General features: G+C 54.6%; 1 protein-coding gene across 5 annotated transcripts; it reads left to right on the plus strand.

Annotated features, from left to right (window-relative positions):
• On the plus strand, positions 1 to 27,223 carry RPS6KA1 (ribosomal protein S6 kinase A1). Of its 5 annotated transcripts, none has more exons than XM_040619065.1 (21): positions 1 to 583; positions 3,266 to 3,382; positions 3,613 to 3,728; positions 5,458 to 5,538; positions 5,715 to 5,794; positions 7,034 to 7,140; positions 7,864 to 7,901; positions 8,271 to 8,413; positions 8,793 to 8,863; positions 9,155 to 9,243; positions 10,251 to 10,315; positions 10,570 to 10,672; positions 12,105 to 12,235; positions 13,324 to 13,449; positions 13,646 to 13,735; positions 14,119 to 14,277; positions 24,020 to 24,181; positions 24,428 to 24,504; positions 24,721 to 24,838; positions 25,795 to 25,932; positions 26,264 to 27,223. In XM_040619065.1, exons 2-21 carry the CDS (start codon positions 3,267 to 3,269, stop codon positions 26,384 to 26,386), a joined length of 2,133 nt encoding a protein of 710 aa, XP_040474999.1. In that variant the 5' UTR covers positions 1 to 583; position 3,266; the 3' UTR covers positions 26,387 to 27,223. The 5 variants fall into 5 exon arrangements, with proteins under 5 accessions (XP_040474999.1, XP_040474997.1, XP_040474996.1 ...); XM_040619063.1 differs by having other exon boundaries at positions 3 to 583; positions 3,647 to 3,728; XM_040619064.1 differs by lacking the exon at positions 1 to 583 and adding an exon at positions 2,233 to 2,453.
• The last annotated feature ends 480 nt before the right edge of the window (positions 27,224 to 27,703 follow it).

Here is a 27,703-nt window from a genome sequence, read left to right on the forward strand (position 1 = left end):
CTTCTCTCGGACTTCTGTGAGGTCCTTGCTAGGCCCTGTAGCCCTCTTGTCCATCCCAGGGCCCTGGCCTGGCGGTGCCTGCTCTGCGGTTGCCATTTTGGGTGGGCCCGGCCATAGGAAGGTCACTGCCGGGGAAGGGTCTTCTGCACCGTGGCCTGGGGCACTCAGAGACCTCGACCTTGCTGACTTCTGCCCCACATTCTCTCAAAGGGATGTTTGCAGGTGCTGGGACGCCCATTGTGTCACTACCTCGTTATCTTGTGACTTTTGTTTGTGTTCTAGTCTCCTCTCCTTAGGATCAGAGGAGATGAAGAGGGCTCTATCCCTGGGCCCCCCTGGAGTGATGGGCTTGGGGTCTACTGTGTCCTCAGCAGGGGAGCCTGACCCATCTTCTGTCCCTCCTCCCTGCAGAGGGGGAAGTGAGAAGGAGGGGGTCAGGGACCCTGCCTTCTGGGCCGGGAAGGCTGAAAAAGCAGAAGTAGAGGAGTAACGGGGCCCTTTGGCCACTGGCTTGAGCCCCACCATGCAGACCCCGGCAGATTTCCCCAGGGGTGAGAGAGACTCACTCCCCTGTCCCAGAAAGGTGAGCAGAGGGTTGGTCTGCCTCCAGCTGTATCTGTCACCATGGCCCTGGGCAAAGAATGCGCTTGGGAGTGGCTCTGTCCCCTGGGGTTTCCGGGTGACTGCTTCTGTCCCCAGGGAGTGTTCTCAGAGGCAGGCACGGAGGCTCAAACCTCAGGGCGGGGTGGGCAGGGGTTGCTGTGTGCCTTGGCTCGCCTCAGCCCCTCTCTGAGCCAGGCTTTCTCCTGTCCTGCCCAGGGTTACACTCAGGGGCCTGCAGAGCCTGCAGCTTTTGTGGCCGTTCAAGGTCCCCTGAAGATGGGGCTGTGGCTGTCAGGTCCTAGACCTAGATTGGGAAGTCCCTGAACTGACCACAGTATTGAGAGAGGGGGTGGGCTTGGATGTGCAGGGCATGGCTTTGGGTGACTTACCTGCTCCCCCTTTCCTGGCACTCGAGGCCTGCTGACCCCAAGCTAGGGTAACTAGGGAAGGGTTTGAGAGTAAGGCGGCTCCACCGCTGTCCATTCTCAGCCCGGGTGAGTCACTGGCCTCTGGGCCTCGGTTTCCTGTATCTGCAATGGGGATAACAGATTCGGGAAATTTGGATCTGAGTCAAAGCCATCAGATTGCATTCAGATGTTCCTCTCAGCCCACTGTCTTGGTCCTGGGCCCTCTGCAGGCCCTGGCAGGGATGAAACCTCAGAGGTGTGTCTGCCACAAATAGTGGGCTGCTCCCCCAGATGCGGGGTGTTTGCAGGTGATGTCCCCTCAGCTCTTCCCCCAGTGCCCCCCTTCCCCCCCGTAGCAGACCAGCAAGAACCCGGAGCTCTGCCCCTGAGTCCTGGCTCTGGCTTTCTGTGTGTCAGGTCTGCGTCTCTGTCCGTCCCCGTGGGTCTCGCTGACCAGCTTTGTCTTTCTGTGGCCACCTGCCTGTCTTGTCGGTTCCTGTCTCTGTCTCCACCTGATGAGTGCCTGTGTTCACCTGTTGGGTACATGTCACATGCTGGGTGCCTGTTGGGTTGTATCCCCTTCTGTCTCTGCCTGTTGAGTACGTGTCCCCATCTGTCTCCACCTGTTGGATGCAGCCCCCATCTGTTTCTGCCTGTTGGGTCCCCATCTGTCTCTGCCTGTTGAGTTCATGTCCCCTTCTGTCTCTGCCTGTTGGATATATGCCCCGTGCCCCTCTGCCTGTTAGGTATGGGTTGCCTCCTGCCTCTGCTTTGTTGCGTCCGTGTCCCCATCTGTCTCTGCTTGTTGGGTGTGTGCTCTTCCTACCTCCCCTTGCTGGGTATGTGTCCCTATCCATCCCTGCCTGCTGGGCCCGTGTGCCCTCCCACCTCTGCCTGATAAATGCCCACCTTCATCTGTCTTCCCTGTGGATGCCTGCCTCTGCCTATTGGGTGTCCCTCTCTATCTGCCTCTACACGTTAGATGCCTGTCTTTGTGCGTTGGGTACCTGTCTACCCCTCAGCAGCTGTGTTGGCATCCGGCTTTCCCTTTGCAGACCCACGGGGAGGATGATGGGGGAAAGGGCCAGAGGGCAGCCCTCAGGCAATGGGGAGGGGGGGAAGAGAGGAAGGGAACGTGGTAAGATTGTAGGCCTGGAGCTGGGAAACCACAGGCCCCAAGTGATTGGTGGCCCTGAGCTGGGCCCAGCCCCCGCCCTCACCCTGCACATCCGCCTTGGGCCCGGCCACCTCCGAGGCAGCCCCGGACGCTGCCTGCTCCTGCCATGGTGCCTCGGCCCTGCCGGGCGAATGGAGCAGGATCCCAAGCCGCCCCGCCTGCGGCTCTGGGCCCTGCTCCCCTGGCTACCCAGGAAGCAGCGGCCCAGGACCAGCCAGACCTCTCTGCCTGCCCCTGGCCCTGGCTCTGGCCCCAGGCGGGACTCGGTGAGTGTGCCCAGATGTCTGGTCCTGGCCTGGCTGTGGCCCTTGGAGCAGGTGCCTGGGCAGCGAGTTTGGCCTCAGTTGGCTTTCGGCTCTCCTGGCCCCGGCCTGGCCCTGCTGGACGACTGGACCCTGCCCAGACTTGCTTCCTGGGGAAGTGAGGAGGCGCTTCAGGGCTCCAGGGCAATAGCGGCAGATTGGAGGGAGGGCAGAAGGGTCCCGGTACAGCTAGGATCTGGCAAAGGGGTTTTTAGTAGACTCCTATGAAGGAAGTTTCAAAGGGTGGATCATGGAGTCTCTGGCCTTAGCTCCTGTCCACCGACTGACACTTACTGGGTTGGTGGGGGTAGTCTCTGGTGACTCTTGGGTCCCTGTGCATCTGAGCCCTGTCCTTCTGGTCAGAAGTAGCCTATCATCCACTCTGACCAGGAACAAAAGCCTGGCTCTGCCTCCCCGGTATGAGAACAAACTCTACTTCCTATTGTGGCAAAACCAAAACCTTTGCAGCTGGGGGAGGGGAGTCGCACAGGCAGGACCCGGGCCGTGCCTGGGGGTCCCTTTGGGCCTCACCGGGGCCAGAGCAACAGGAGCAGTAGGAGCCGTGCCTCACCTGACTCGGCACCTTGGTCGTTTGACCCTCACTGGCCCTTGAGGCCCTTTTGGTGTTGATGAACCAGGAGGCCGGCCCCATTAGTATAGCTGTCTGGTGTGGCCAGCAGGGCCTTGTCTCCGGGGGAGTGGGCTTGGATGGGGACCATGTCCCCTGCTGGCCCGGATGGGACCCACCATGCTCATCAGCTCTGTCCCTCCATCAGGATGAGGGCATCCTCAAGGAGATCTCCATCACGCACCACGTCAAGGCTGGCTCTGAGAAGGCCGACCCATCCCAGTTTGAGCTGCTCAAGGTTCTGGGCCAGGGATCCTTTGGCAAAGTGAGTCGTGAGCCCACAACGGGGAGGGCAGCATTGGTCGTGTCAGAGGCGGGGGTGAGGGGTCACGTTGGGGTTCAGAATCAGAGGGCAAGGGTAGATGGGTCTGAGGGGAGAGCAGGAGGTCACCTTGGTACCCAGGGAGGACAAAAGGTCAACCCGGGGATCAGGGAAGTTAGAGGTCAGCCTGGGACCTGGAGGATGGGAGCTAACGGACTCTGCCCCCTCCCCAGCTTCTCCTCTGCTTTTTCCCTGTTGCCTTCTCAGGTCTTCCTGGTGCGGAAGGTCACCCGACCTGATAGCGGGCACCTGTACGCCATGAAGGTTCTCAAGAAGGCAACGCTGAAAGGTGAGCAAGGGTCGCCTCCCCGTGCAGAGCCGAGGCTGGGCAAAGGATTGAGGGAGCCAGCCCGGCTCTCCAGAGTGGTCGGTCTGATGGAGGAGATAGCTGTTTCCAGGAGCACGTGGTCTGAGGGTAAAGAAACAGGCCTGTCCTCAGCCCCCCTTCCCCTCCCCGACCTCATGGCGAAGACAGGGTCCATTCCGAAGAAAAGACTTCTGGGGATTAACCTTGTCCTTCCCTCCTCCCCCTAAGCCAAGCACCAATGACCATAGCTGAAGGGGAGTGTCTGGAAGGAAGGCAAAGGGTGAAAGCAGTGTGTGTGTGACAGGGGCCTTCACACGCCTGATACTGAGGTTAGTTGGGCAGAGTTGCTTCACGATGCTTGGAGAGTCTGTGGGAGACCTCTCAGGGTGGAGAAAGGTGTGAGGGAAGAGGCAGGGCGTCCAGGGAGGCAGCCAGGGAGGGTAGAAGAGGGGGAGTTGAGGTAAGGCCACAGAGATGGATAGCAGGGAGGTTCAGAAGGGAGCCCAAGGCCAGGTCTAGAATTCCCAGGCTCACACAGGGCATGACAGGGGTCGGTAGTGGACTTTGGGCTGGGCAGTGACCCATGAGCAGTCTGGGAACCGGTGTAGCCACTGACCAGGGGGAGTGGGCCCTGGCTGGGGTGAGGTGGGGGGGATCAGAAGTGTTGGCCTTGCAGACTTTAGGGGTCCTGTGGCCTGTGAAAGTTTGTTTCTGGGGTGCTGTAGCTTTGGCAGGGGTAGAAGTCATTCCCCAGGAGGGATGACGGGAGCCATGGAGGGGAGGATGGAGGACTTGGGCACTGCTGTGAGGGTCTCCCAGGTCAGGGCAGGAGTGGCCGAGCCAAGGCTGCAGTGTGGGGCGGTTGGGGCTGTGAGCGGGGAGCCTGGGGACGGTGGGTTGCAGCCTCACAGAGGGTAGGCTCACAGAAGGAGGGGCCACTTGAGCTGTGCCTTAAAGGATGAGTTAGGACTTCTCCAGACTAAAAATAGTAGAGGAAGGGTACCCCAGGAAGGAGAAGCTGTTTGCCTGAGCAAAAGCGTAAAAATGTAAGGTATATTTGGGAAACGGTGGCTGGAATAGTCCAACTCTAGCATGGTCCATGCCACATCTGGTGAGGGAAATGAAAAAATTAGAGAGTAAAAAGTACTCTGAAGGGGCAAGCAGGAACACTGTAGGAGAGAGGGCCCTAATTCGGCCTGGCAGTTTAAGGAAGACTCCCTGGAGGAGGTGAGGCCTGAGCTGAGTCAAAGAAGAACCTGCTGGTGATCCGAATGCCCAGTTACTTTTAGTCTTTAAAAAAAAAAAAAAAAAAAAAGAGGTATGTGAGGGTGCCTGCTTAGACCCATGAGTCTGAATTTAGGCCCAAGGAAAGGAATCTCCCAGGTGACTATGCTGTCCATCCCCCAGACCAGCATTAGGGATTTTTTTGTGCCAGGTGGGGAGGGGGCTGGTAAAAGCATCCCAGGGGGAGCCTCGGGGCAAAGGGCACACAGAGGACAGAACAGGTTGCTCAGATGGGCTGGATTGAACGGCCTTTGATGGGGCACAGCAGGAGATGGGGCTCGAGGTTCGGGCAGGGCACCTAGGGCCCAGCCCTGGGCACTGCCGTGAGGTGTGAGGAACATGTGGAAGAGAGCCCCTCTAAGCCAGGGCTTGGGGATGACTGTTTGGGGGGCTAGATTCTCCCTGACTGCCTTTCTCTTCCGGTCAGTGCGTGACCGCGTTCGGACCAAGATGGAGAGAGACATCCTAGCTGATGTGAACCACCCGTTTGTGGTGAAGCTGCACTATGGTGAGACCACAGCCCCTGCTCGAGTTCCCACCCTACCTGCCGGCCTCTGCCCTGCCTCTGGGCGGCTGCCTTGCCCACATGTTGCCCCAACCCCCAGCAGGCCAAGGGAGCTTAGGGTAGGGGGGCAGGGCCCAGGGTCCAGCTGGCTCTACCACCGCCTTTTCTCCTCTCCCCAGCCTTCCAGACTGAGGGAAAGCTCTATCTTATTCTGGACTTCCTGCGTGGCGGGGACCTCTTCACACGGCTCTCTAAAGAGGTGAGCTGACACCCCACTGCCATGGGCCCTGGGATGGAGCTGGAGGGACAGCAAGGCCTCTCATCCCAGAGCTCTGTGAAGAGCGTGACCAGTGTGGCTTGGACCTGGACCGCCACCCAGGCCTGCCTAGCAGACCCTGACCTAGGAACCGGCCCTGGGACAGAGCGTAGACTCTGGCCACGCCTCAGAGTTTTTCCAGGCTGGGTAAGGAGGAGGAGGCCCTGGGTCTCACGCCACCCCGACTGACAGGAGCTAAGGAGTCTTTCATTTCTCCACCTCTGTTCTTCCAAGGCTGCCCCAGGCAGGGCTGTGAGGTTGGAAGAAACCCAAATCCTCCCAGAAATCTAGATATTTTAACATTATGTCCCATGTGTTAACCAAAAGGATTTTTTATTTATTTGAGAGAGAGAGAGAGCAAGCATGAGTGGGGGGGCAGAGGGAGAGGGAGAAGCAGACTCCCCGCTGAGCAGGGAGCCCGATGCGAGGCTCGATCCCAGGACCCCGAGATCACAACCCGAGCCGAAGGCAGACACCCAACTGACTGAGCCACCCAGGTGACCCTAACCAAAAAGCTTTTAACTGACATAAAAGATTTTGAGCCAGTTATAAAAATGGGACCATCAATACAAGTCAAACTTCAGAAGAGAAACAAACTTTAAAAAGATTTTTTAAATGTTATTTTAATGTTTGAATAGGTAATATGTTTACATGATTGAAAAGAAAAATATCATTGAGAAGTCTTCCTCCCACCCCTGTCCCTCTACCCCCCATAGGTAAACATTTTTATTGATTCTTGTTTAAGCACCCCATGTTTCTTTAGTAACAAACCATTCTGATACACGTTCTGAATTCCAACCCCCACTTTCTTACAGAAAAAGTACTACCCTGTCTATACCGTTCTGTATCTTGCCTTGCTCAAGACAGTGTATCTTAGAGATCGATGCGTATCAGAGCACAGAGACTCTCCTTGCACAGAGCTCTCCGTCCTGCACGGGACCGGGCGCTCGTTCCAGTCTTCTCCTCAGTCCCCGGACTCTTCCAGCCCTTTCGCTCTTTCCAGACGGTGCCACAATGAGTGACTTGTGTGTTAGTCCTTTCACACTCAACCCCCTCTGTAAAGAGAAGAGCCTATGGCACGGGGTGTCTAAGGGTCCTCCCCAAGGTGAGCCGTCAGGCCCAGGAAGCTGCTGACGGCCGGGTGCCCCCCGCTCCCGCTGACTCCGCCCCCGCCTGGTGCAGGTGATGTTCACAGAGGAGGACGTGAAGTTCTACCTGGCTGAGCTGGCCTTGGGCCTGGACCACCTGCACAGCCTCGGTATCATCTACAGAGACCTCAAGCCTGAAAAGTGAGTGAAGCCCGAGCTCCACGCCAGCCTCCCTCGGGAGTGAGAGACAGGCCCCGGGTCTCTCCCGTCGGGGGGGCGTGACTCTCCCCAACAAAGTCTCCCTCTCTCTGCGGCCCCATGAATAGAGGGGTGGAGTGGGACGGTGGCGGACGCAGACCCACCCCGGGGGGCTGCCAGATCCCAGTGCTGCCATTAATGAGGCCGAAGCTCCTCTGTGTAGACGACTGCCTACGTTTTTTGCTAATCCAGTGTGATGTCTGAGATGCCATCACTAAAGGTCGTTCCTCGATGTGGTCCTCTCTAGAATTTTCCTTAATATCTAAATATCCTCAGATGGTAACTTGGGGGAGCCCAGGGGGCCAGGCGCTGGGCTGGAAAGAGATCTGGCTTTAGAGTTAGACAGGCCTGAAGTCAAATCTTGTCTCCACCACCTGTTAGCTCTGTGACCGCGTGGAGTTACGAACTTCCCCGAGCTTTAGCTTCCCCGTTGTTAAAACAGGGCCATAATAGTACCTGCCTCAGCCAGTTGTTCCAAGGATTAGCAAAGAAGGCAGGCGACACATCTGCTTGGCGGCACCAGCCTGCTCCACCTGCCCCTCATCAGATGGATCTGGGTGGGTCACCTTCTCTGGGCCAGGCCCAACCCCCCCCCAGCCCCCATGGTGTCACCAGAACCCAAGGGGCCACAGCTGAAGGGCCCCGACTCCCATCTCTCCATTACAGCATCCTTCTGGATGAGGAGGGCCACATCAAACTCACTGGTGAGTAGAGGGCCCCTGCCCCCCGCTCGAGTCCCCGGGGAGGACAGGATGGGCTCTTGATAGGCCTGGGCTGAGTGCCAGGAAATCTGTTCTTCTTGAGAGGCTGTGCCAGGCACTTGGAAGTGGTCAAAAGCCCAGGCCCTAGACTTGGGATGGCCTGGGTCTGAACCCTAGCTCCCCACTAGGTGACCTTGAGCAAGTCACCTAACCTCTCGGGGCCTTAGCCTCCTCCCGAGCGTCTTGGGGGGTGATGCCTTCAGGCCTGTGGGCAGGGGGGTGGGTGTGCCGTGGGGCTGTTTGTCCAGGGGTTGGCAGCAGGGAAGGCAGGGGGGTTCCTAAAGATGTGTCCTCTTGCCCTCGTTGCCGCAGACTTTGGCCTAAGCAAGGAGGCCATTGACCATGAGAAAAAAGCCTATTCCTTCTGCGGGACAGTGGAGTACATGGCCCCCGAGGTCGTCAACCGCCAGGGCCACACCCATAGTGCAGACTGGTGGTCCTATGGGGTGTTGATGGTGAGTGCCCAGACGGGGGTAAAGCATTCAGCCCATGCTTTGGGCCTCGGTTTTCCCATCTGTGCAGTGAGGGAGTTGATAGTCTCCAAGACTTCCTCCTGTCTTCTCCCGGCCAAGCTGCCTCACCCTCCACCTTCCTTGGGAGGATTCCAGGCTTGGCCCCGCGTGGGCTGCCCCCAGCCCGGGACTGGGCCTCTTCTCAGCCTCAGCCCCCTAGTACTGCTTTTGGTGTAAAGGAAAAAGAGTCCCAATTCTTGATCCGGCTGGACCTGCCCCAGTCCAGCAAGAACCCTGGGAATGGAGCTGAGTGGCCTGGGTGGGAGGAGGTGAGGGACGGGGAGACAGAGACCAGAGTCTCAGAGACCCTTGTCCTTTGCAGTTTGAGATGCTGACGGGCTCCCTGCCCTTCCAGGGAAAGGACCGGAAGGAGACCATGACACTGATTCTGAAGTAAGCACCAGCCATGCCCTGACACTTCAGGGTCTCCCCCGATGCTGGCCCCAGCTTGGGGGCCAGCATAACACCCTGTTCCTGCCCCAGACTTCCCCATTGATGAGACCCTCCTCTGGGTTAAGCATTATGCTTGCCAGGGCTTGGGCGGGTATCCCTGAAGTCTCTGGGAGGTGGGTTAGTGGATGGTTTGTCTGGATCGAGCTGGAAATTCGACCTGGACAGAGCGGGTTGGAGAGACAGGGCCTCTGGGGCGGGCTCAGGCCTGATGAGATCTGGGGGCTATTTTAGGGCGAAGCTAGGCATGCCCCAGTTTCTGAGCACGGAAGCCCAGAGCCTCCTGCGGGCCCTGTTCAAGCGGAATCCTGCCAACCGGCTCGGTAAGCAGCCCCAGCTCGGGAGGGGAGCGGGGTACAGCTGCAGACTAGGCCACAGAGCCACATCTGGGGCTGAAAGGGGCCGTTGTCCTTTGTGTGGGCAGACAATGCCGCGGGCCACCCTGCTTTCTGGCTCCATGTGTGGTGTTGGGGGGGGTGACCTGTGTGTAGGGGGAAGGCAGGAACTGAGTCATCCCCACTCCCCCTGGGGACAAGGACAGAGGGCCCCACACAGCTCTTTCGCCAAGGCTGCTGGCACAAGAGAAAGAGCATGAGCTCAAGAGTCAAAAGGCTCAGGTCCCAATCCTGGCCCTGTGTCAGGTCCCCACTGCCCTGCACACAGTTGTGGTCCCTCCGTAAATATTTGTTGAATGAGTGCCATTTATAAACTAAGTGACCCGAGGCAGTTGACTTCACCTCCCGGAGCCCCGGGTCCTCATCTCCGTGGAGGATGCTCTCGAACCGTGTTGACTAAATGAAGTTGCACGAACATGCCTGGTGTGTAGTAGATGGTAGTATGTCTTGGCTCCTTGGCTCTTTGGCTCCTGGGTTCCTCTGGACCATGAACAGCTTTGTAAGGTCCAGTCCGGGTCCTTGGGGTTGAATGAGTGAGAGTCTGCCTGGTGGCTGACAACGACATGGGATAAGAGCAATAGAGAGGAGGCCTGGGCTGGGAGGGAGGTGGGGGCCTCTGCAGTCTCAGAACAAGGCCAGTTTCTGTTGTGTGCGGCCTTGGACAAGTTCCCTGACCTCTCTGGGCCTTTCTTCTTCCATTAGTACATTGGAGCTTGATCATAAGGGTTTCCAGAAAGTGGAAAATGCTGAGTGGGCAGTAGGCCTTTGGGGTGATGGGTGGGTGGATTTGGGGCAGAGGAGCCCATCGTCCCCCATGCCCCAGTAGACTACTGCAGCCACTGGTCCCAGACCACAGTGAGGTCACACAGCAGACAGGGTGGGTGTCTGGGGGCTTGGACTGTGCAGGGGCAGACCCCTCATCTGGGCTCTTTCAGGCTCCGGCCCTGATGGGGCAGAGGAAATCAAGCGGCATGCCTTCTACTCTACCATTGACTGGAATGTGAGTGTGTCTGTCCACCCCAGATCCCCAGTCAGGGCGTCATCTGTGGTGGGAGGGGGCTTCTACCAACAAGGGCCCCAGATACGGAGTGGGTGATGGCACGGCCTTGGAGGAGAGGCTGGCCTCCCAAGGGCCAGCAGTTATGCCCCTGTCTGCATAGCCTATGCTCCGGGCCACTTTCCTTCTCCTGCCTGAGGCTCCTGGTGGGCTGCTGGGGGTGCCATGGTGACTGGAGTGCCCACCCCACCTTGCAGAAGCTATACCGTCGTGAGATCAAGCCACCCTTCAAGCCGGCCGTGGCTCAGCCTGATGACACCTTCTACTTTGACGCTGAGTTCACATCCCGCACACCCAAGGGTACGTCTGTGGTCTGGCTTGGCTTGGGCTGGTACAGGAGGGAAGCAGGAAGTCGGGGGCCCCTTGGGATGTAGGGGTGGTCAGGGACTCGGGCGGGCCCAGGTGTGTGGGCAGACCGGAGGGTAGGTCTCTGACTCTTTGTCCCCATCTCATTCAGCCTGACTCTCCCACTCCAGGGCTCTATGGGCCTCTTTGTATCTGGGTGAGGGGGTGGGGGAGTGGGTGGTTAAGGCCACAATAGAAAAGTCAGGCCCCCTGCCCGGGGCATCTTCCAGCCCACTGGGAAGACCGAACACATCAGGCTCACATTCACGTCAGGGCTAAAGAATCCGACCCAGCAAAAACATGAGGTGGAGACAGTCTGACAGAACAGAGGTGACAGCGCCCACAGGTCAGGGGCAAGTGTGGGAATCGCCTTTGGCTGCTCTGATCACTGGACCTCAGTGTACTCATCTAGAACATGGGCTCAGCCACAGACCCACTCTGTTCTTGGGGTTACTGCGAGAAGCCAAGGAGGGGGCTTTTGGGAGGGAGTTTGATAAATCCCAATATTTTGGCCAGATTTTGGGGGATAGTGTTAGTTCTGGAAGGATTCCCAGATGGGTGGGTTTTAGCTCTCACTGTGGGTTGCACACCTCTGATGACAGGGAGCTTAGCACTTCTCCAACAGTTTGTCCCATCCTGATTCACTTACTGACCTGGACGTACCAGGTTCCTGCTGCGTGCCGGTGACCAGCCACGGGGCTGGCTCTGCCTTCAGACGGCTCACACCGTAGTTGGGGGAGAGACGTGAAAACTATTGGGCAGTGTGATGAGCGCAGCTTCCTAGGGGTGTGGAGCTGGGGGAGCAGCCTCAGGCAGTTTCTCAGAGGGGAGCGTGACAGCTGAGCCTCCAAGGACAGACGAGCCGTGGAGTACCCGGTTACAGGGAACAGCATGTGCGGGGGCTCGGGGGCTCCTTTAAGGAGCTCGGGAGTCCGGTGAGGCTGAGCTGTGGAGTGGGGCAGAGGAAGCTAAGATCACAAGGACCTCAGTTGCCAGGCTGTGGAGTTGGGCTTTCTTCGGAGGGCACTTGAAGCGTTCAGGCAGCGGGTAGGTTTGTGGTTGGGACCATCCCTCCTGCTGCTGCGCGTAAGATGGACTCGAAGGGGCAGACCTGAGGACGGAGGCCTCCAGAGAAGGATGGGGTGTCCTGGCTTGGGCCAGACGCCCAGTGTGGGGGGTGTTTTATGTTTCTTGTATGTCAAGGCTGGGCTGGTCTAAACACACGTGAACAGATGGGCTAACTGAGGCCTGACGTGAGGGGCCTGCCCAAGCCCCCTCCAGAGCCTGCTGCCGAGGCAGGCCTGGAAGCCCCATGGTCTCCTTCTGCTGGGCTTCCTCGAGGTCAAGGGCACCTTCTCAGGGTCACATCCTCCTCCCGCCCCTGCAGACTCCCCAGGCATCCCCCCCAGCGCTGGCGCCCATCAGCTGTTCCGTGGTTTCAGCTTCGTGGCCACTGGCCTGCTGGAGGACGATGGCAAGCCTCGGGCCACACAGGCACCACTGCACTCAGTGGTTCAGGTGAGGGGGCAGGAGACAGCTCTAGTCTTTTCTACCTGGAAGCCACCAAGGCAGAATGGCTGAGAACACAGGCTCTGGCGTTCAAACCCCGACTGTCACGGTATAGTCCGTTGGACCTCCCAACCTCCCTGGGCCAGTTTCTCGGCTTGGATGGCAACATGGGTAGAAATTTCCCAGCGCAGAGCCAGGGACGTTGTAGAACCTAGATAAGTAAATGCAAGGGGTGCCCGGGGTGACTGGCAGGTCCCTGATGGGGATGGGGCAGAGGGCTCTCGTTTCCTCACATATGTCCCCCATGAGTGCACTTTTGCAGCTCCATGGGAAATTCAGAATTGAGAGGCATGAGTGTAGACTCTGGAGCTCATTTCCTGGGTCCAGAGCTTCCAAGGTAAGGGACTTTGAGTGAGACATTTACCTTCCCAGGGCCTCCGTTTCCTCAGCTGTAAATGGGGGTGATGATAGAAGCTGTCTCCGTAGGTGGTTGTGTGTGTAAAGTTAAGGTGACTGTGTAATTTATTAGACATCTGGGACATCTTTGTCCAGGACAAGTGTTAAACCAGACTGGATACAAGGACAACAGGTGTGAACCAGGGCTGTCACGCGGTCACTGCTGAAAAGTGCCGAGACTCGTGCCTGCCACACACTGAGTGCCATAGAAGCATTTGCTGTTGTTAATGGCTCAGAACCTTAAGACCCCTCATGAGGTGGGCTGTGACACCCCAGCAGGGGGAGGCAACTCACCCATGCTCACAGGAAGTGGCAGAGCCAGGACCCAGCTCAGGGCTCCTACGTTCCTCAGGCCTGCCCAGCTTTCTTGGGGCCACAGACCCCTTGATGTGTGTGTGGCGGCTGTTGCCTGCCCCCATCGCCGCGTCTGACCACAGCCCGGAGCCACTGCGTGTGCCCACATAGAATAGAAAACTGAGGCCCGGGGGGCAGATTCTTGCTCGAGGTTACAGGACCAAGATTCTGCCCCAGGCCTCTGGCTCTTGCCTGGTGCCACGTCCACTGAGCCAAGGCCTTGGGTGCTAGGGGACGACCCCCGCGTTCTAGAGCGGAGGGTCAGCCCCACCTGTTGTCTCTTACAGCAACTCCATGGGAAAAACCTGGTTTTTAGCGATGGCTACGTTGTAAAGGAGACGATTGGTGTGGGCTCCTACTCCGTGTGCAAGCGCTGTGTCCATAAGGCCACCAATATGGAGTATGCTGTCAAGGTGGGCCTCTTGACCATGTCTCGACCAAGGCCGCTGGGCTGGGGGGAGGCCAATGTAGTCCTTGCCCTTTGGTGGGGGAGGGTGGGTGCCTTAGGCTCTATGGGTGGGTGAAAGGCATGTAGCCGGCACCCCCAAGCCCTGCAGGGTGGGCTCCGTGGCAGGGAGGGGCTCTGAAGAATGTACCCCCTTTCCTCAGGTCATCGACAAGAGCAAGCGGGATCCCTCAGAAGAGATTGAGATTCTTCTGCGGTATGGGCAGCACCCCAACATCATCACTCTGAAAGATGTGAGTGGGGGGTCCTTGAGACTGGGATGAGGGCTGGGGCACTCAGCTCGGGGATTTGTCTCAGGACTGCCATTCCTTTGACTTCTGATTTTCCTCTGCTCGTGGGAGGCAAGGATCTTTGTGCTTCCCATCTGGCTGCACCCCAAGGCCCCCACTTCAGACTCAGGCATAGTCTGACCGCTTGCCTGCCCCCTGGGGGACCAGTGCTGATATCCTCCTGTCTAGGGAGGACAGGGGCCCAGAGAAGTGAAGGCCCTGAGGGCCACTGAGCACAGAGCAGAACACGTGTCTGAGGCTCGTGTCCTTGTTTCCCGGTGAACGGGTAACCAGGAGGCCCGGGCCTGGCGTGGAGGGGAGGGCCCTGATGGTGAGGTCTCTGGCAGGTGTACGATGATGGCAAACATGTGTATCTGGTGACGGAGCTGATGCGGGGTGGAGAGCTGCTAGACAAGATCTTGCGGCAGAAATTCTTCTCAGAGCGGGAGGCCAGCTTTGTCCTGCACACCATCAGCAAAACCGTGGAGTACCTGCACTCCCAGGGGGTAAGTCTGGGGTAGGGGGCACCCCGCGGGGATGGCGGGCTGCCGGGAGTCTGACCATCAGCAGAGTGCGTGAGCCGTGGGCTGGCCCAGGCAGTGGCAGGCTTCAGGCAGCCAGCCAGAGGGGAGACGAGGGATGGTGGGTGGGTAAGTAGATGGATCTTAGGAAGGGAAGGAGGGAGATGTGAGGCCAGATGGTGAAAAGGAATGTTTACACTGTACTTACTGTGTGCCAGGCACCACGCTAAGTTCTTTCCTTAAATTATCTCGGTTGATTTTCACAACAACCCTGTGAGGTTCGTGCTGTTATTGGCCCCACTTTACAGGTAAGAAGACCAAGGCTCAGAGATGTGAGGTCACTTGCCCAGGTCACACAGCCAGGGAAGAATAGAGCCAGAATGTCTGAGGAATGTGCTTGAGGAGCTGCAGATAGGGTGTGGGTTTGTGAGTTAGGAAGCAGCAGGGTCAGCAGGGAGTCGAATCTGGTTGTGGGTTCCGCTGCTAGGACAGAGGAAGTGGATGTAGGAGGAAATGCTGCTGGAAAGATAGCAGGTGCTAGAGAAGAGGTGTTCGTCCAAACCGTACGACTTGGCCTTTGTCACTGCGTGCACTGGAGGTAGATTGCCTGTGGTGTGTATAGAAGCTAAAAGCAGAGTTAGCATGAGTTTCTCTCTGGACAAGATAATGTTTTGGGGTGCTTCCAGTCAGACAGCGTGGGAGTTAATGCAGGTTCTGGAATCCGATGATCGGCTGTGTCTAAGTCCTGTCTGTACGGTGGGGAAGGCCCCTCACCTCTGAGCCGTCTCCTCATCTACCAACTCGGGACAGCGGGAGCTGCCACCTCGCCGCTCTGGGAGGGCGCCACGGGCCACGGCAGCCCCGTGGAAGATGCTGCATCGGGAGGAGTAGGGCCAGATCATTGCTGTGCCTTTTTTTTTTTAATTAACTTTTTACTATCAAAAATTTTAAATATATACAAACTATGAGAAGAGTATAATGAACCTCCAGATACCCATCACCCAGATGAAAGAAGTGTTGGGATTTTTGTCTCCCTTCTTCCGTCTCTCCGTCCCTCTCTCTCTTTTCTTCCCTTTCCTCCCTTCTTTCTTCCCTTCCTTCTTCTTCCTTCCCTCTCTTTCTTTCTTTTTCTGTTGCTGAAGTATTTCTCCCAACCTTTTATTGAGGAAAACATTCAAATCTACAGAAAAGTTAAAAGAATCTTACAGTGAAAACCATTTCCCTTCTAGATTCACCAGATCTTAACAGTCTGCCATATTTTCTTTATCTGTTTCTGTGTTTGTCTCTACCTCTATATCCTTATCTCTGCATATAAATATATATTTTTACAGGTGCATTTGAAAGGAAGTTATGACACTTGACCCATAAATACCTATAATTAAAATATGTTAAAGCATATCTCAGACCTCACATAATCTCAGTTGTATATCTAACTCTAAAAAAGACATTTTCTTTCATAAACTCTCAAAATTAACAATTACTTGTGTTCACGTGGTACCCAGTCAATAGATACATTTCCCTATTGTCCTTTCAAAAAATCTTTTGCCATTATTATATTGGAATCACAATCTCTGCGAGATTTACACCTTTCCTTCACTTGCTAAATCCCTTAAGTCTCTTTTCAAAAACAGAGATAAAATTTGCATGGAGTAGATCTTAAGTGTATAACCTGATGAGTTTTCTTAAATGTGTACATCCGCATAACCTCCGTAGTAAAACCTTCCTTTTTTATGCCACTGACTGGTTGAAGAGATCAGTTCTGTGGAATGTCCCACGTTCTGAATGTGTCTGTTTGCTTCCTTATGGCATCGCTTTTTAAAAATATATTTTTTTAAGATTTTATTTATTTTTGAGAGAGAGAGAGCATGAGAGCGGGGAGGGGCAGAGGGAGAAGCAGACTCCCCACTGAGCAAGGAGCCTGATGAGGGCTCGATCCCAGGACCCTGGGATCATGACCTGAGCTGAAGGCAGGTGCTTAACGACTGAACCACCCAGGTGCCCTATGGCATAATTTTAATCGTTTCTCTATTGCCTGTATTTCTAAAATCTTAATTATATTCTGCTTCAACTTCTTTTCGAAAGCAAGGAGTTAAAAAACACTTCGTGGGAGGTGCAGTGTACTTCCTATGGCATCACATACCCAAGCAAAGTGTCACTTTGCCCCCATTAGTCATTGGTGCCCTCCGGTGGTAACAGTCTGGGGATGGGTGAATGGGTGGCAGGCAGTGGGTGAGCCTGACAGCGTATTGTGAAGACCCTCACCAACCTTTCATGCAATGGTTTCATCCTCTCAGGATCTTTGCCTGAATCAATCATTTCATTAGGATGGCAAAAATGGCAATGTCTGATTCTAATTTATTAGGGGGGATTCTTTTGTAAAAAAAAATCAGAGCTTCAATTCGGTTACCACATGTACTGTTTTAATGGTCATGTTTGAAGTGGCTTTGGCTTTTGAATTGGCCAGTGCAAATGGACTAATATTTAAATATGTCAGGTCAGATAATGTTTCCTTTTCCTGTTTTGTTCTCAAGTGAGTATTAGTTAAAGTTACCTCCAAGAAGGTTTAGAAGACAGAGCCAAAGCAGTGAGTTTCTCATGGGTCAAACTCAAAACAAGGAAGGGCTTTGTAAAGTGAGAGCTGCCTCTTCCACTAGGGATATAGTATAAACCCCAAGGACAGACAACCACGTGGTGGGGGTGTTACGGGAGAAAGTTCTCTCTTTCCCAGCGCTGCGAGTCTGTGGGTCTCTAAAGTTTCTGGCCCTTTCCAAATACCAGCGGAGATGATGAGGAAATGGGAAACCCTCCTTGAGGTATTTGGAGGGAGATTCTTTGAGTTGATTATGAGTTGGCAGTGTCTGTGGTCTAGAAGCTGGGAATCTCCTGAGAGGGATGGGAAGGAGAGCAGCAGGGTCCCCTGGGACTTTGTTTGTTTTAATGTTCTCTTCAGTAGAAATTGAAGTATGGCATAAACACGATTCCTCATGTACAAGTCAGTAAACGTTCAGAAGTGAATACGCCCCCCTAACCAGCACCCAAGTCAAGAGGCAGAGCTTCTCCAGTTTCCCACAATTCCGTCATATCTCTGCCAGTCCCTGCCGCCTTCCCAAGGATAACCGTTCTAAGCTAAGTGCTAAAAAGCAGCTTCTCTTCATTTTGCCCGTCTTCGAATTCTGCATACACATGCTTGGTCGTATCTGGCTCCCGCCGCGCCGTGCGCTGCCTGCGATTCCTCCGCGTCGTGCGGCCGTAGCGCCCTCGTCGTCACCGTGGTGTAACTTCTGCTGTATGATCAGACAGTGCTTTCGCGCTCCCTTCTGCTGTTAATGGACACTGGGTGGTTATCAGGTTTTGACTATAAGTAAATAATGCCGCCGTGACATTCTAGCACTTGTCTTCTGGTGACCACGCGTGTGCGTTGTGACACCGTGCGCACACCTAGCAGCGGACCCTCCGGGTTGCAGTGTGTGTGTGTGTGTGTGTGTGTGTGTGCGTCTTCAGTAGGTGATGCCAGACAGTTCTCCAGAGCTGTTCTGCCTGCTTACAGCCCCTCCAGCACGTGCGGGAGTTCGGTCCTCGCCGGCGCTTGGGCTCCTGCGTGGCCCTAATCCCAGCCGCACCCGGAGACGGCGAGGGCTTTCTCAAAGCAGAGTTCATCTGCATTTCCCTGGTGACCGGTGCAGTTGAGCCCCTCTTCGTGTGTTTATTGCCATTTTGGACAGCCTCTCTCATGCACTGCCTGTTCAGGTCCTATGTTTATTTTTAAAAATTGGGTTGTCTGCCTTTTTCATCTTATTTTGCCAGAGTTCTTTGTTGAACACATGGAGCCCTTTTGAGCCTAGCTTCCCTCGTGTTGTCTCCAGAAGGGCCCCGCTATGCCCGGGACGGCCTGTTTGAGACAAGCCAGTAGAGTCACACTTTGGCTTCTCTGTTTAACCAGATGATTTACATAGAACTTCACTTTTTTTTTTTTTTTTTTTTTTTTTTTTTTGTGGCTGGTCCCAGGTGCCTGAATGCACACCCTCCAGTGATGGGGAGGACACAGGTGTAGCTGCTAACGGAAGCTGGTGTGACACAGCAGTTCGCACAGGCCAGAGTTCTAAGCACTTTACGTATCAACTCAGTTGTTCCGACAGACAACTGGAAGTGGGTACTGTCATTATGCCCATTTTCTTTTTTTTTTTTTTAATGATTTTTTTATTATATTATGTTAGTCACCATACAGTACATCCCCGGTTTCCGATGTAAGGCTTGATGATTCATTAGTTGTGTATAACACCCAGTGCACCATGCAATACGTGCCCTCCTTACTACCCATCACCGGTCTATCCCATTCCCCCACCCCCCCTCCCCATGTGCCCTCCTTACTACCCATCACCGGTCTATCCCATTCCCCCACCCCCCCTCCCCTCTGAAGTCCTCAGTTTGTTTCTCATAGGCCATAGTCTCTCATGTTTCATTCCCCCTTCTGATTACCCCCCCTTTCTTTATCCCTCTCTTCCCCTACCGATCATCCTAGTTCTTATGTTCCATAGATGAGAGAAATCATATGATAGTTGTCTTTCTCTGCTTGACTTATTTCACTTAGCATTATCTCCTCCAGTGCCGTCCATGTTGTAGCAAATGTTGAGAACTCGTTCTTTCTGATAGCTGAGTAATATTCCATTGTATATATGGACCACAACTTCTTAATCCAGTCATCTGTTGAAGGGCATCTCGGCTCCTTCCACGATTTAGCTATTGTGGACATTGCTGCTATGAACATTGGGGTGCATATGGCCCTTCTCTTCACTACGTCTGTATCTTTGGGGTAAACACCCAGTAGTGCAATGGCTGGATCATAGGGTAGCTCAATTTTTAACTTTTTAAGGGACCTCCACACTGTTTTCCAGAGTGGCTGTACCAACTTGCATTCCCACCAACAATGTAGGAGGGATCCCCTTTCTCCACATCCTCTCCAACAATTGTTGTTTCTTGCCTTGTCTATTTTTGCCATTCTAACTGGCGTAAGGTGGTATCTCAGTGTGGTTTTGATTTGAATTTCCTTGATGGCTAATGATTTTGAACATTTTTTCATGTGTCTGTTAGCCATTTGTATGTCTTCATTGGAAAAGTGTCTGTTCATATCTTCTGCCCATTTTTTGATTTGTTTATTTGTTTCTCGTGTATTGAGTTTGAGAAGTTCTTTGTAGATCTTGGATACCAGTCCTTTATCTGTAGTGTCATTTGCAAATATATTCTCCCATTCCGTGGGCTGCCTCTTAGTTTTTCTGACTGTTTCCTTGGCTGTGCAGAAACTTTTAATCTTGATGAAGTCCCATAAATTCATTTTATCTTTTGTTTCTCTTGCCTTTGGGGATGTGTCATGAAAAAGGTTGCTTCTCCCCCGTGCCTGCAGCCTGAACTCTGGCGGTACCTCCCTAAATGATAGCCTTGCATTCGGCCAGACACTCCCAGTGCATTGTGATGCCCCCAGCTTTGTTTTTCCTTTTCAACAGTTCCTTGGAGATTCGGGGTCTTTTCCGGTTCCATACAAATTTAAGGACTATTTGTTCCAGTTCTTTGAAAAATGTCCTCGGTATTTTGATCGGGATAGCATTGAAAGTGTAGATTGCTCTGGGTAGCATGGACATTTTAACTATGTTAATTCTTCCAATCCATGAGCATGGCTTTCCTTTCCATCTTTTTATGTCTTCCTCAATGTCTTTCAAGAGTGATTTATAGTGAATATAGGTTAGGTCCTTTACGTCTCTGGTTAAGTTAATTCCAAGGTAACGTATGGTTTTTGGTGCTATTGTAAATGGGATGGATTCCCTAATTTCTCTTTCTTCAGTCTCATTATTCGTGTATATACTGAATTGCTCTATAACTTCTAATAGTTTGGGAGTGGCTTCTTTTGGGTTTTCCATATAGAGTATCATGTCATCTGCAAAGAGAGACATTTTGACTTCTTCTTTGCCAATTTGAATACCTTTGATCCCTTTTTGTTGTCTGATTGCTGTTGCAAGGACTTCTAGTACTATGTTGAATAATAGTGGCGAGAGTGGGCATCCTTGTCGAGTTCCTGATCTTAAGGGAAAGGCTTCCAGCTTTTCCCCATTGAGAATAATATTTCATTATGCCCATTTTCTAAGTGAGGGAACTGAGGCTCTGGGAGTCAGTAAAAGTCTCCTCACTAATCTGGCTTCCCAGTCCTCTAGTTTTCCTGTCCTTGTCCTTTAATCTTTAAGTGCTTTTTTTTTTTTTTAAGATTTTATTTACTTGACAGAGACAGAGAGAGAGCACACAAGCAGGGGAAGCAGCAGGCAGGGGGTGAGGGAGAAGCAGACTCCCAGCCGAGCAGGGAGCCCGATGCGGGGCTCGATCCCAGGACCCCAGGATCATGACCTGAGCTGAAGGCAGACGCTTAACCAGCTGAGCCACCCAGGCGCCCCTTTAAGTGCTTCTTAACAAGCGCGCACTGTGTCTTAACATCCAGCACGGTGGTGGCTTCGGCCCAGGGAGTGCTGGGGTTACTGTGACAGCAGCTGCCATTTCCCAAGCCCGGTGCTAAATATTCTTGGTACCTAACTCATATGCTTCTTCCTGCCCCAGCACTGTCGCCAGCCCATTTTCCAGGTGAGAAAATTGAGGGCCAGAGAGGTTAAGTGTCATGCCCAAGGTCACACTGACTGTTAAAGCCGGGTCACACCAACTGTTAAAGCCGGGCTTCGCCCTCTGGCCTGACTGAGATCACAGCTCTGCCCGAGGCCACAGCCAGTACTCAGTGGCTGCATTTAACCTGCACACATATTTTGTTTGGCCTGCGGGCTGTGGGTTGTTTCCTTGCTTTGGGTTTGGTTGAGTTGGGTAATATGGCTCCTTTTGAAAGCCGGGCCTGAGCGGCTGTGCAGGGACCGTCAGCTAGAGTAGGTTGGGTGGCAGCTACCCCTGTAGACTGGTTGGCCTGGCTCCCTCTCAGCCGGGCCTCACTCCTCGCGTGCCCCGCCCGTCGCGCTCTTCAGTGCGGAGAGGTGGGAGCCTGTCCCACACCCAGGGGACAGATGTCAGAATCACCGGTGAGCCACATTACCTGGAGCATTTTGCCGTTTCTCTGTGTCGTGTGAGGGCAGGAAAGAGATCGAAAACTTCCATATCCCACTTTCCCAAAAGTGTCATCTGTGTCACACTGAACTACAAAGACTGTAGAATTAAGGTCAGAGCTGGGTTCAAGTGCCACTTCTGCTTTCTCACTTACGTGAGCAAGTCCATTCTCTTCTCATAGCCCTGGTTTCCTTCTCTGGAGAAAGAAACAGCAGTCCCTGCCCTGCCCTCCGCCCTAGGTATAACCGCAGCCCCCGTGAGATCACGGGCAGGAGAGTATTTTGGAAACCAGGAAGATCACTCGTACAGGGTAGTCGGTGTCCTCAGCCAGGCTGAGCATCCCTGACCTCCGGGAAGCCTGGCTGGGCCCGCCGCAGGGAAGAGAGTCCACATTTTTAGGGTCTGCCCTTGTCTTTGGGGCCATATGATTGTATTAGGAAGGACAGAGCCCTAGGAGCTGGTCAGGCACGGCCCAGGAAGGGGCTTCCCAAGAGCTTGGGTGCAATTTGCAGGTGTCGCCCAGACCGCCCTGCCGGGCTAGCCCTCTCCTCATCTGGCCTTGTTCCCTCTGTGGAGGTGGGCTGTCCTGGGCCATGTCTACCCTCCAACCTACCTGCCCCAGGCACCTGCTAGAGGGCTTGGGGGTCAGGGGGGACTATGAAAGGATCATTTCATAAAGCCACCTGATCTGTGGGAGTCAGCTGACCTCACCTGCAAGATCTCTGCGTGTTTCCGAGGTGGGTTTGTTTGTCCGTCGCAGAGTTCACTTAGCATCTGCCCTGTGCCGGGGCTGCTAGGGGAGCAGGCGCTCCGCAGACAGGGTTGTTTATGGTCGAAGGAGCCTCCCTTGGCCTAAGCTCAGGACACTTGAGGGGTTGTGGTGGACGATGAGACTGGAATGGATATCTGAGCCTCCCACACCAGGATGGGGACTTTGGGCTTTATCTTGCAGGTAGTAGGGAGCCATTGAAGGTTTTTGACAATACCCTTTTAGCTCATGGGGGGAGGAGCAAGAGGCTGAGACCGAGTTTCGTCTGGGGTGTGTTGGGCTCGAGGGTCTGTGGAACATTCGTTGTTGCTATCTGGTAAGCAGCTATATGATTCTGGACTCAGAAAAGTTCTGGGCTAGGGTCTGTGATCTGAGAGTTGTCGATAATTAGGTAATGGAGGAGGCTTCTACATAGAACCCTGCAGAGGAAGGGGGGAGGGTGGAAAGTGGAGTGGCTCAGCCCTCTCAGATTACAGAGGAGCAGAGGGGAGCCAGAGGAGTCATTTGCTTCAGGCCTCAGTAGTAAGTGTCTTTCAGGCATTCGACAGATGCTCCTTGAATACCTTCTGTGAGCTAGGAACTATTCTAAATGTTGAGATACAGCGGTGACCCAAACACTCATGGAACTTACGTTCTAGTGGGTGGATTCAGAAAAACAAAGTAAACATGTCAAATGGAGGTAAATGCTGTGGATAAAAATAAAGCAGGGTGAGGAGACTAAGGAGTACTGGTTGGCATTTGCTCTTCTATATGGAATGGTCTAGGGAAGTCCTCACTGGTAATGTAACATGTGAGCTGAGACCTGAAAGAAACAAGAGAATGAGCCAGGCAGATGCCTGAGGGATGAATGTTCCTAAAAGTGGGAACAGTGAGTGCAAAGGCCCTGAGGCAGGAGTGTGCTTGGCATGTTGAAGGATGTGCAAAGAGGCTGGTGTGGCTGACGCTGACTGAGCAAGGAGGAGAGTGCTAGAGGACAACAGAGTGCAAGAGATGTGGGTGAGGGGCGGGGGAAAGATCAGGTGGGGCCATGCAGGTCTTTGGAAGGACTTTGCCTCTTAAAGGGGGAAGCTTTGGAGGGGTTCCAGCCAGGTGACATGATCTGACTTACATTTAACAGGATCACTCTGGCTGCGGTATTTATTTATTTTTTATTTTTAAAAAAAGATTATTTATTTATTTGATAGAAAGAGAGAGAGAGTGAGTGCACAAGCAAGGGGAGCTACAGAGGGAGAGGAAGAAACAGGCTTCCCACCGAGCAGGGAGGATTCCGGGATCATGACAGGAGCAGAAGGCAGACGCTTAACCGACTGAGCCCCCCAGGCGCCCTGGCTGCTGTATTTAGAGCAGACTGTAGGAGGCAGGGCAGAACCAGGGAAGTTGGGAGGTGGTTGCCGTCACACAGGGGAGGGAGGATAGCGTCCCTGGTTGGGATCAGTGCTGCCAGTAGAGGGGTTGAAAAGTGGTTGGGCTCCGGATAGATTTCAGTGGCAGAGACAGAGTTTGCTGATGCCTGGATTGAGGAATGTAAGGGAAACAGAAGAATTGAGGAGGAGTCAGGATTTTGACCCAAGCGATGGGAAGCATCGGTGGAGCTGTCTTTAGGAAAAAGTGTGACGAGCGGATTTGAGGGGAGGAATAAGTAGAGTTTGGTGTGGACAGGTGAAATCAGGGCTGCCACGCGGACATCCACACAGAGTTCGGGTCGGCAGGATCAGCAGCCCTAAGGGCCCCATTTCAGCCCCTTCCCTTCCTTTCAGATTCTGGGTCCTCCTGTCCCTCTCTGGGCCCGTCTTCCTAACTCCCCCATCCCTGGCAGTTGATCTGGGCCGCTAGCAGCCTGCCCACATTGAGACTGACCGGACCCTCTGCCCCCAGGTTGTTCATAGGGACCTCAAGCCCAGCAACATCCTGTACGTGGACGAGTCTGGGAACCCCGAGTGCCTGCGCATCTGTGACTTTGGCTTTGCCAAGCAGCTGCGCGCCGAGAACGGGCTCCTCATGACGCCCTGCTACACTGCCAACTTTGTGGCACCCGAGGTGAGCGTTCCCGCCTCCTCACCTGCGAGAGTAAGGGGGCCCGGTGCAGGCGGCCTTGGCCCTTCTACCGAGGCCCCACATTGTCCAGGATTCCAGTCTGTATGGTCTTGGCTTCGGTACCGAGGGAGGATCCAGCCCACGGCTGGGATCCTTGTCCTACCCTTTGGGGAGCAGCACGCAAGCATAGGGGGCCACTTGCCGCTGCCCCTCCGACCGACCACCCTCCCCTGCGTTCCCTCCTGCCAGGTGCTCAAACGCCAGGGCTACGATGAAGGCTGTGATATCTGGAGCCTCGGCGTCCTGCTGTACACCATGTTGGCAGGGTGAGCGTCCCCTCTCCCCGCCCCTTCCTCCAGCCCTGCGTCAGGAAGGTCCGAAGATGGGGACGTGGCCCTGCCTTTGGGAGCCCCACATGGAAGGGGAAGACACCGCCCTGGAGAGTACCCGGTCTGAAGGGAGAAACACAGCTCCCCACCCCCACCCCTCACCCCAGGATGGAGGCCAGGGGCTGTACCCAAACTGGGTGGACTTTTCCCCAGATACACGCCATTCGCCAACGGACCCAGTGACACACCGGAGGAAATCCTGACCCGGATCGGCAGTGGGAAGTTCACCCTGAGTGGGGGAAATTGGAACACAGTTTCAGAGACAGCCAAGGTGAGTCTGTGAGGCGCAGCTCATTTGGGGTGGGGAGGCAGGGTCCCATTCCGGGGCTTTTTAGCAGTCCATGAATAGGTAAATGGCAACCTCGTTTCTGCAAGTGGAATGTTCCACAGATCCATGTTGCTATATTTCTCCAAGTGGAAGATTCCCAGGCGCACTGCCCTCCTGCCTTGTTTGGACAACTTGGTGATCATTCACGGCCCTTCCCATGTTCTGAGCCCTGCGGGGGGCAGAAGGCTGCATAATCACAGCCCTTGCCTTGTGGGAACTTGGTGCGAGGAGAGATACAGGCTTGCGTACGAGGAACAGAGATGCCAGGCAGCAGAGAAAGGAAGTCCTCCTCCAGGGGTGCAGGCATTGGAGGCATGGAGCAGGGCTACTGACCATGTCAAGCAGAGAGGCCTTCTCGGAGGAGGGAACATTTGAGCTCTCCGTATTAGCAAGGTTGCAGTTATGGGAACCTCTGTGCCAGACAACGGGTTGAGCCCTTAATAATAGTACCTCATATCAACTTTATCAGGTAGATACTGTTCTCCTCCCTCTTTCTCAGAGGGGAAACTGAGGCTCAGAGCGTTGAAGTAATTTGCCCAGGATAATCAGTTGATCAGCAGAAGAGTGAGGTTTTGAACCTGAGTCTGCCTGATCTCAATCTTAGGTTCTCCCCATCTTCCTGCATGGCTTCTAGAAGGTGAAAGAGAAAGGAAAGGACATTCCAGGAAGAAGTCCCAAAGAAGGGCATGTGCTTGGGCAGCCTTGGAGAGATGTGGAGAATGGATTACAGGAGCTATTGGAAGGGTTCAGGCTGGAGATGGTGGGAGATGGTGGGAGATGGTGGGAGATGGTGGGAGATGGTGGAAGATGGCCACTTGCCCATTTCTCATCAGTGGGGCACAGCTGTGTACTCCCCTGCCAGCCCCTCCCACCAACCCTCTTGTTTGCCGTGCTCCCAGGACCTGGTGTCCAAGATGCTGCATGTGGACCCTCACCAGCGCCTCACAGCTAAGCAGGTCCTGCAGCACCCATGGATCACCCAGAAAGACAAGCTCCCTCAGAGCCAGCTGTCCCACCAGGACCTGCAGCTTGTGAAGGTACGGCCACTCTGGGCTGCTAGGCCCAGGCCAGGGTTCCATGGGCAAGAACTTGGGTGGCATAGCCTGCAGATGCCACATCTATCTGTCCTCAGGGAGCCCCAGTCTAATATGCAAGGGTGTCAGCGGTCCTTGGGGGCACACAGGCTCTGACCTCCGAAGCCTCCGGTCTGATGGAGGAGGCAGAACTAATGACCGTGAAGGACCACCAAGGCTGGATTAACAGGGGACTGGGTGGGTGTGGAACACTGAGAGTGGCCGGGGAGCACATGTCCCTGCTCCCGCCTGCCCCTCCCACCGTTGTGGTCTGACCTCCCGCCGTCTCTCCCAGGGAGCCATGGCGGCTACCTACTCTGCCCTCAACAGCTCCAAGCCCACCCCTCAGCTGAAGCCCATCGAGTCATCGATCCTGGCCCAGCGGCGGGTGAGGAAGCTGCCGTCCACCACCCTGTGAGAGGCCAGGGCGTCCGGGCCGCAGGGCGGTGCTAGCTTGATGGAGGCAGCATACTTCCCAGAGGGAGCAGGCCTGAGTCACAGGGCCCCAGGGAGCGGAGCCCCGAGGGGCCCAGGAAGCGGCCAGCCCAGATCACCCCCACCGAGGGTGTGAGAAGTGCCTTCTCCTTCCCCAGGACGGACTCTTCTCAGCTCGTGCTCTGCTGGTTGAAATCAATTCACTGTACAAACTCATCTTTTTTTAAGGAAAAAATGGCATCAACCGCCATGGATTTTTTACAAGATCCATTTGCCTTTCTGGGAACAGAAATAGCCAGTGCAGCCCCAGGAGGGGCACTGAGTCACACCAGGGCTCTCTGCGGCTGCGAGTCCTCAGAGCTTTGGCGTCCTACCCCGGGGCACCCCACGACGGGCCACGTGCAGCCCCGCACATACCTCCAGGGCAGTCCCGCACCACCTTCCAGAGCCCTCGGCTGTTAGCAGAACTTGCTCTATTCGCAGTCAGCTCCTTTTCCGTTCTGTTCTGCTGCGGGGGGTCGGTCTAAACCTCCTTCTGCTAGAAGAGAGGACCAGGACCCCGTGGCCCCCAGCTCAGGCACCAGCATCTACACCGGCTCCGCCAGTGGGTTCCTGCAAGGAGATTGGGCAGCCCCAGGAGGAGGGATCCAGAAAGCACTTTTGGACTGACTTGTGTTGGGAGTCTGCTCCAGGACAGAGTTCACAGGAGGCCTGTGGGGCGGGCCGAGAGAGGCGGGGGCTCTTTTTCATTTCCTCCTCAGCTGGTTACTCAGGGTTCCTCTGTCCATGGCCTTTCTAATAAACTTGCAGTTGAGTTGAAGCACGCTCGCCTCCACTGTTCATCCCCGCATTTCCCCTCTCTGCTATTGGGTGCTGAGGACTTTGGCAGCAACAAGAAATGGACCAGGGCCAATGAGCCCAGCTGCTTGGAGTTCGGGTCATTTGGGGAGCATGTGGGAGTCCCACCAGCCCTTCCTACACATTCCTGCCGGGAGATTCCATTATGGTATTAATAAGAGGAATGGTATTATTAGCCACCAGTGACCAAGTGCTGGCGCTGTGCCTGGGCCTGGCGTGTGTATTTCATTTAATCTTAACGCTGTGAAGTAAATGCTAGTCTATTATTAATTCTGTTCATAGAAGGGGAAACAGAGGCTCAGAGAGGGGAATGACATTTTGTCCACAATAAGTATTTTCTGAGCACCCACCTTGGCCCTGCTCCAGATACCGGGGAAGCAAGTAGAAAGCAAGGTCATTGTTTTCATGGGTCTTTCCTCCTAATAGAGGAGATGGACAGTTA

This window comes from Ursus maritimus, unplaced genomic scaffold (genome assembly GCF_017311325.1).
Source record: "Ursus maritimus isolate PB19 unplaced genomic scaffold, ASM1731132v1 scaffold_32, whole genome shotgun sequence".
NCBI lineage: Eukaryota > Metazoa > Chordata > Mammalia > Carnivora > Ursidae > Ursus > Ursus maritimus.

What these genes read in the sequence shown, in the direction of transcription:
- RPS6KA1 (XM_040619061.1), top strand. Translation starts at nt 2,319, where the DNA reads ATGGAGCAGGATCCCAAGCCGCCCCGCCTGCGGCTCTGGGCCCTGCTC. An exon ending in GGGCCACATCAAACTCACTG is followed by an intron (nt 7,902 to 8,270) that starts GTGAGTAGAGGG and finishes TCGTTGCCGCAG; the next exon opens with ACTTTGGCCTAAGCAAGGAG. An exon ending in CCAACTTTGTGGCACCCGAG is followed by an intron (nt 24,182 to 24,427) that starts GTGAGCGTTCCC and finishes CCCTCCTGCCAG; the next exon opens with GTGCTCAAACGCCAGGGCTA.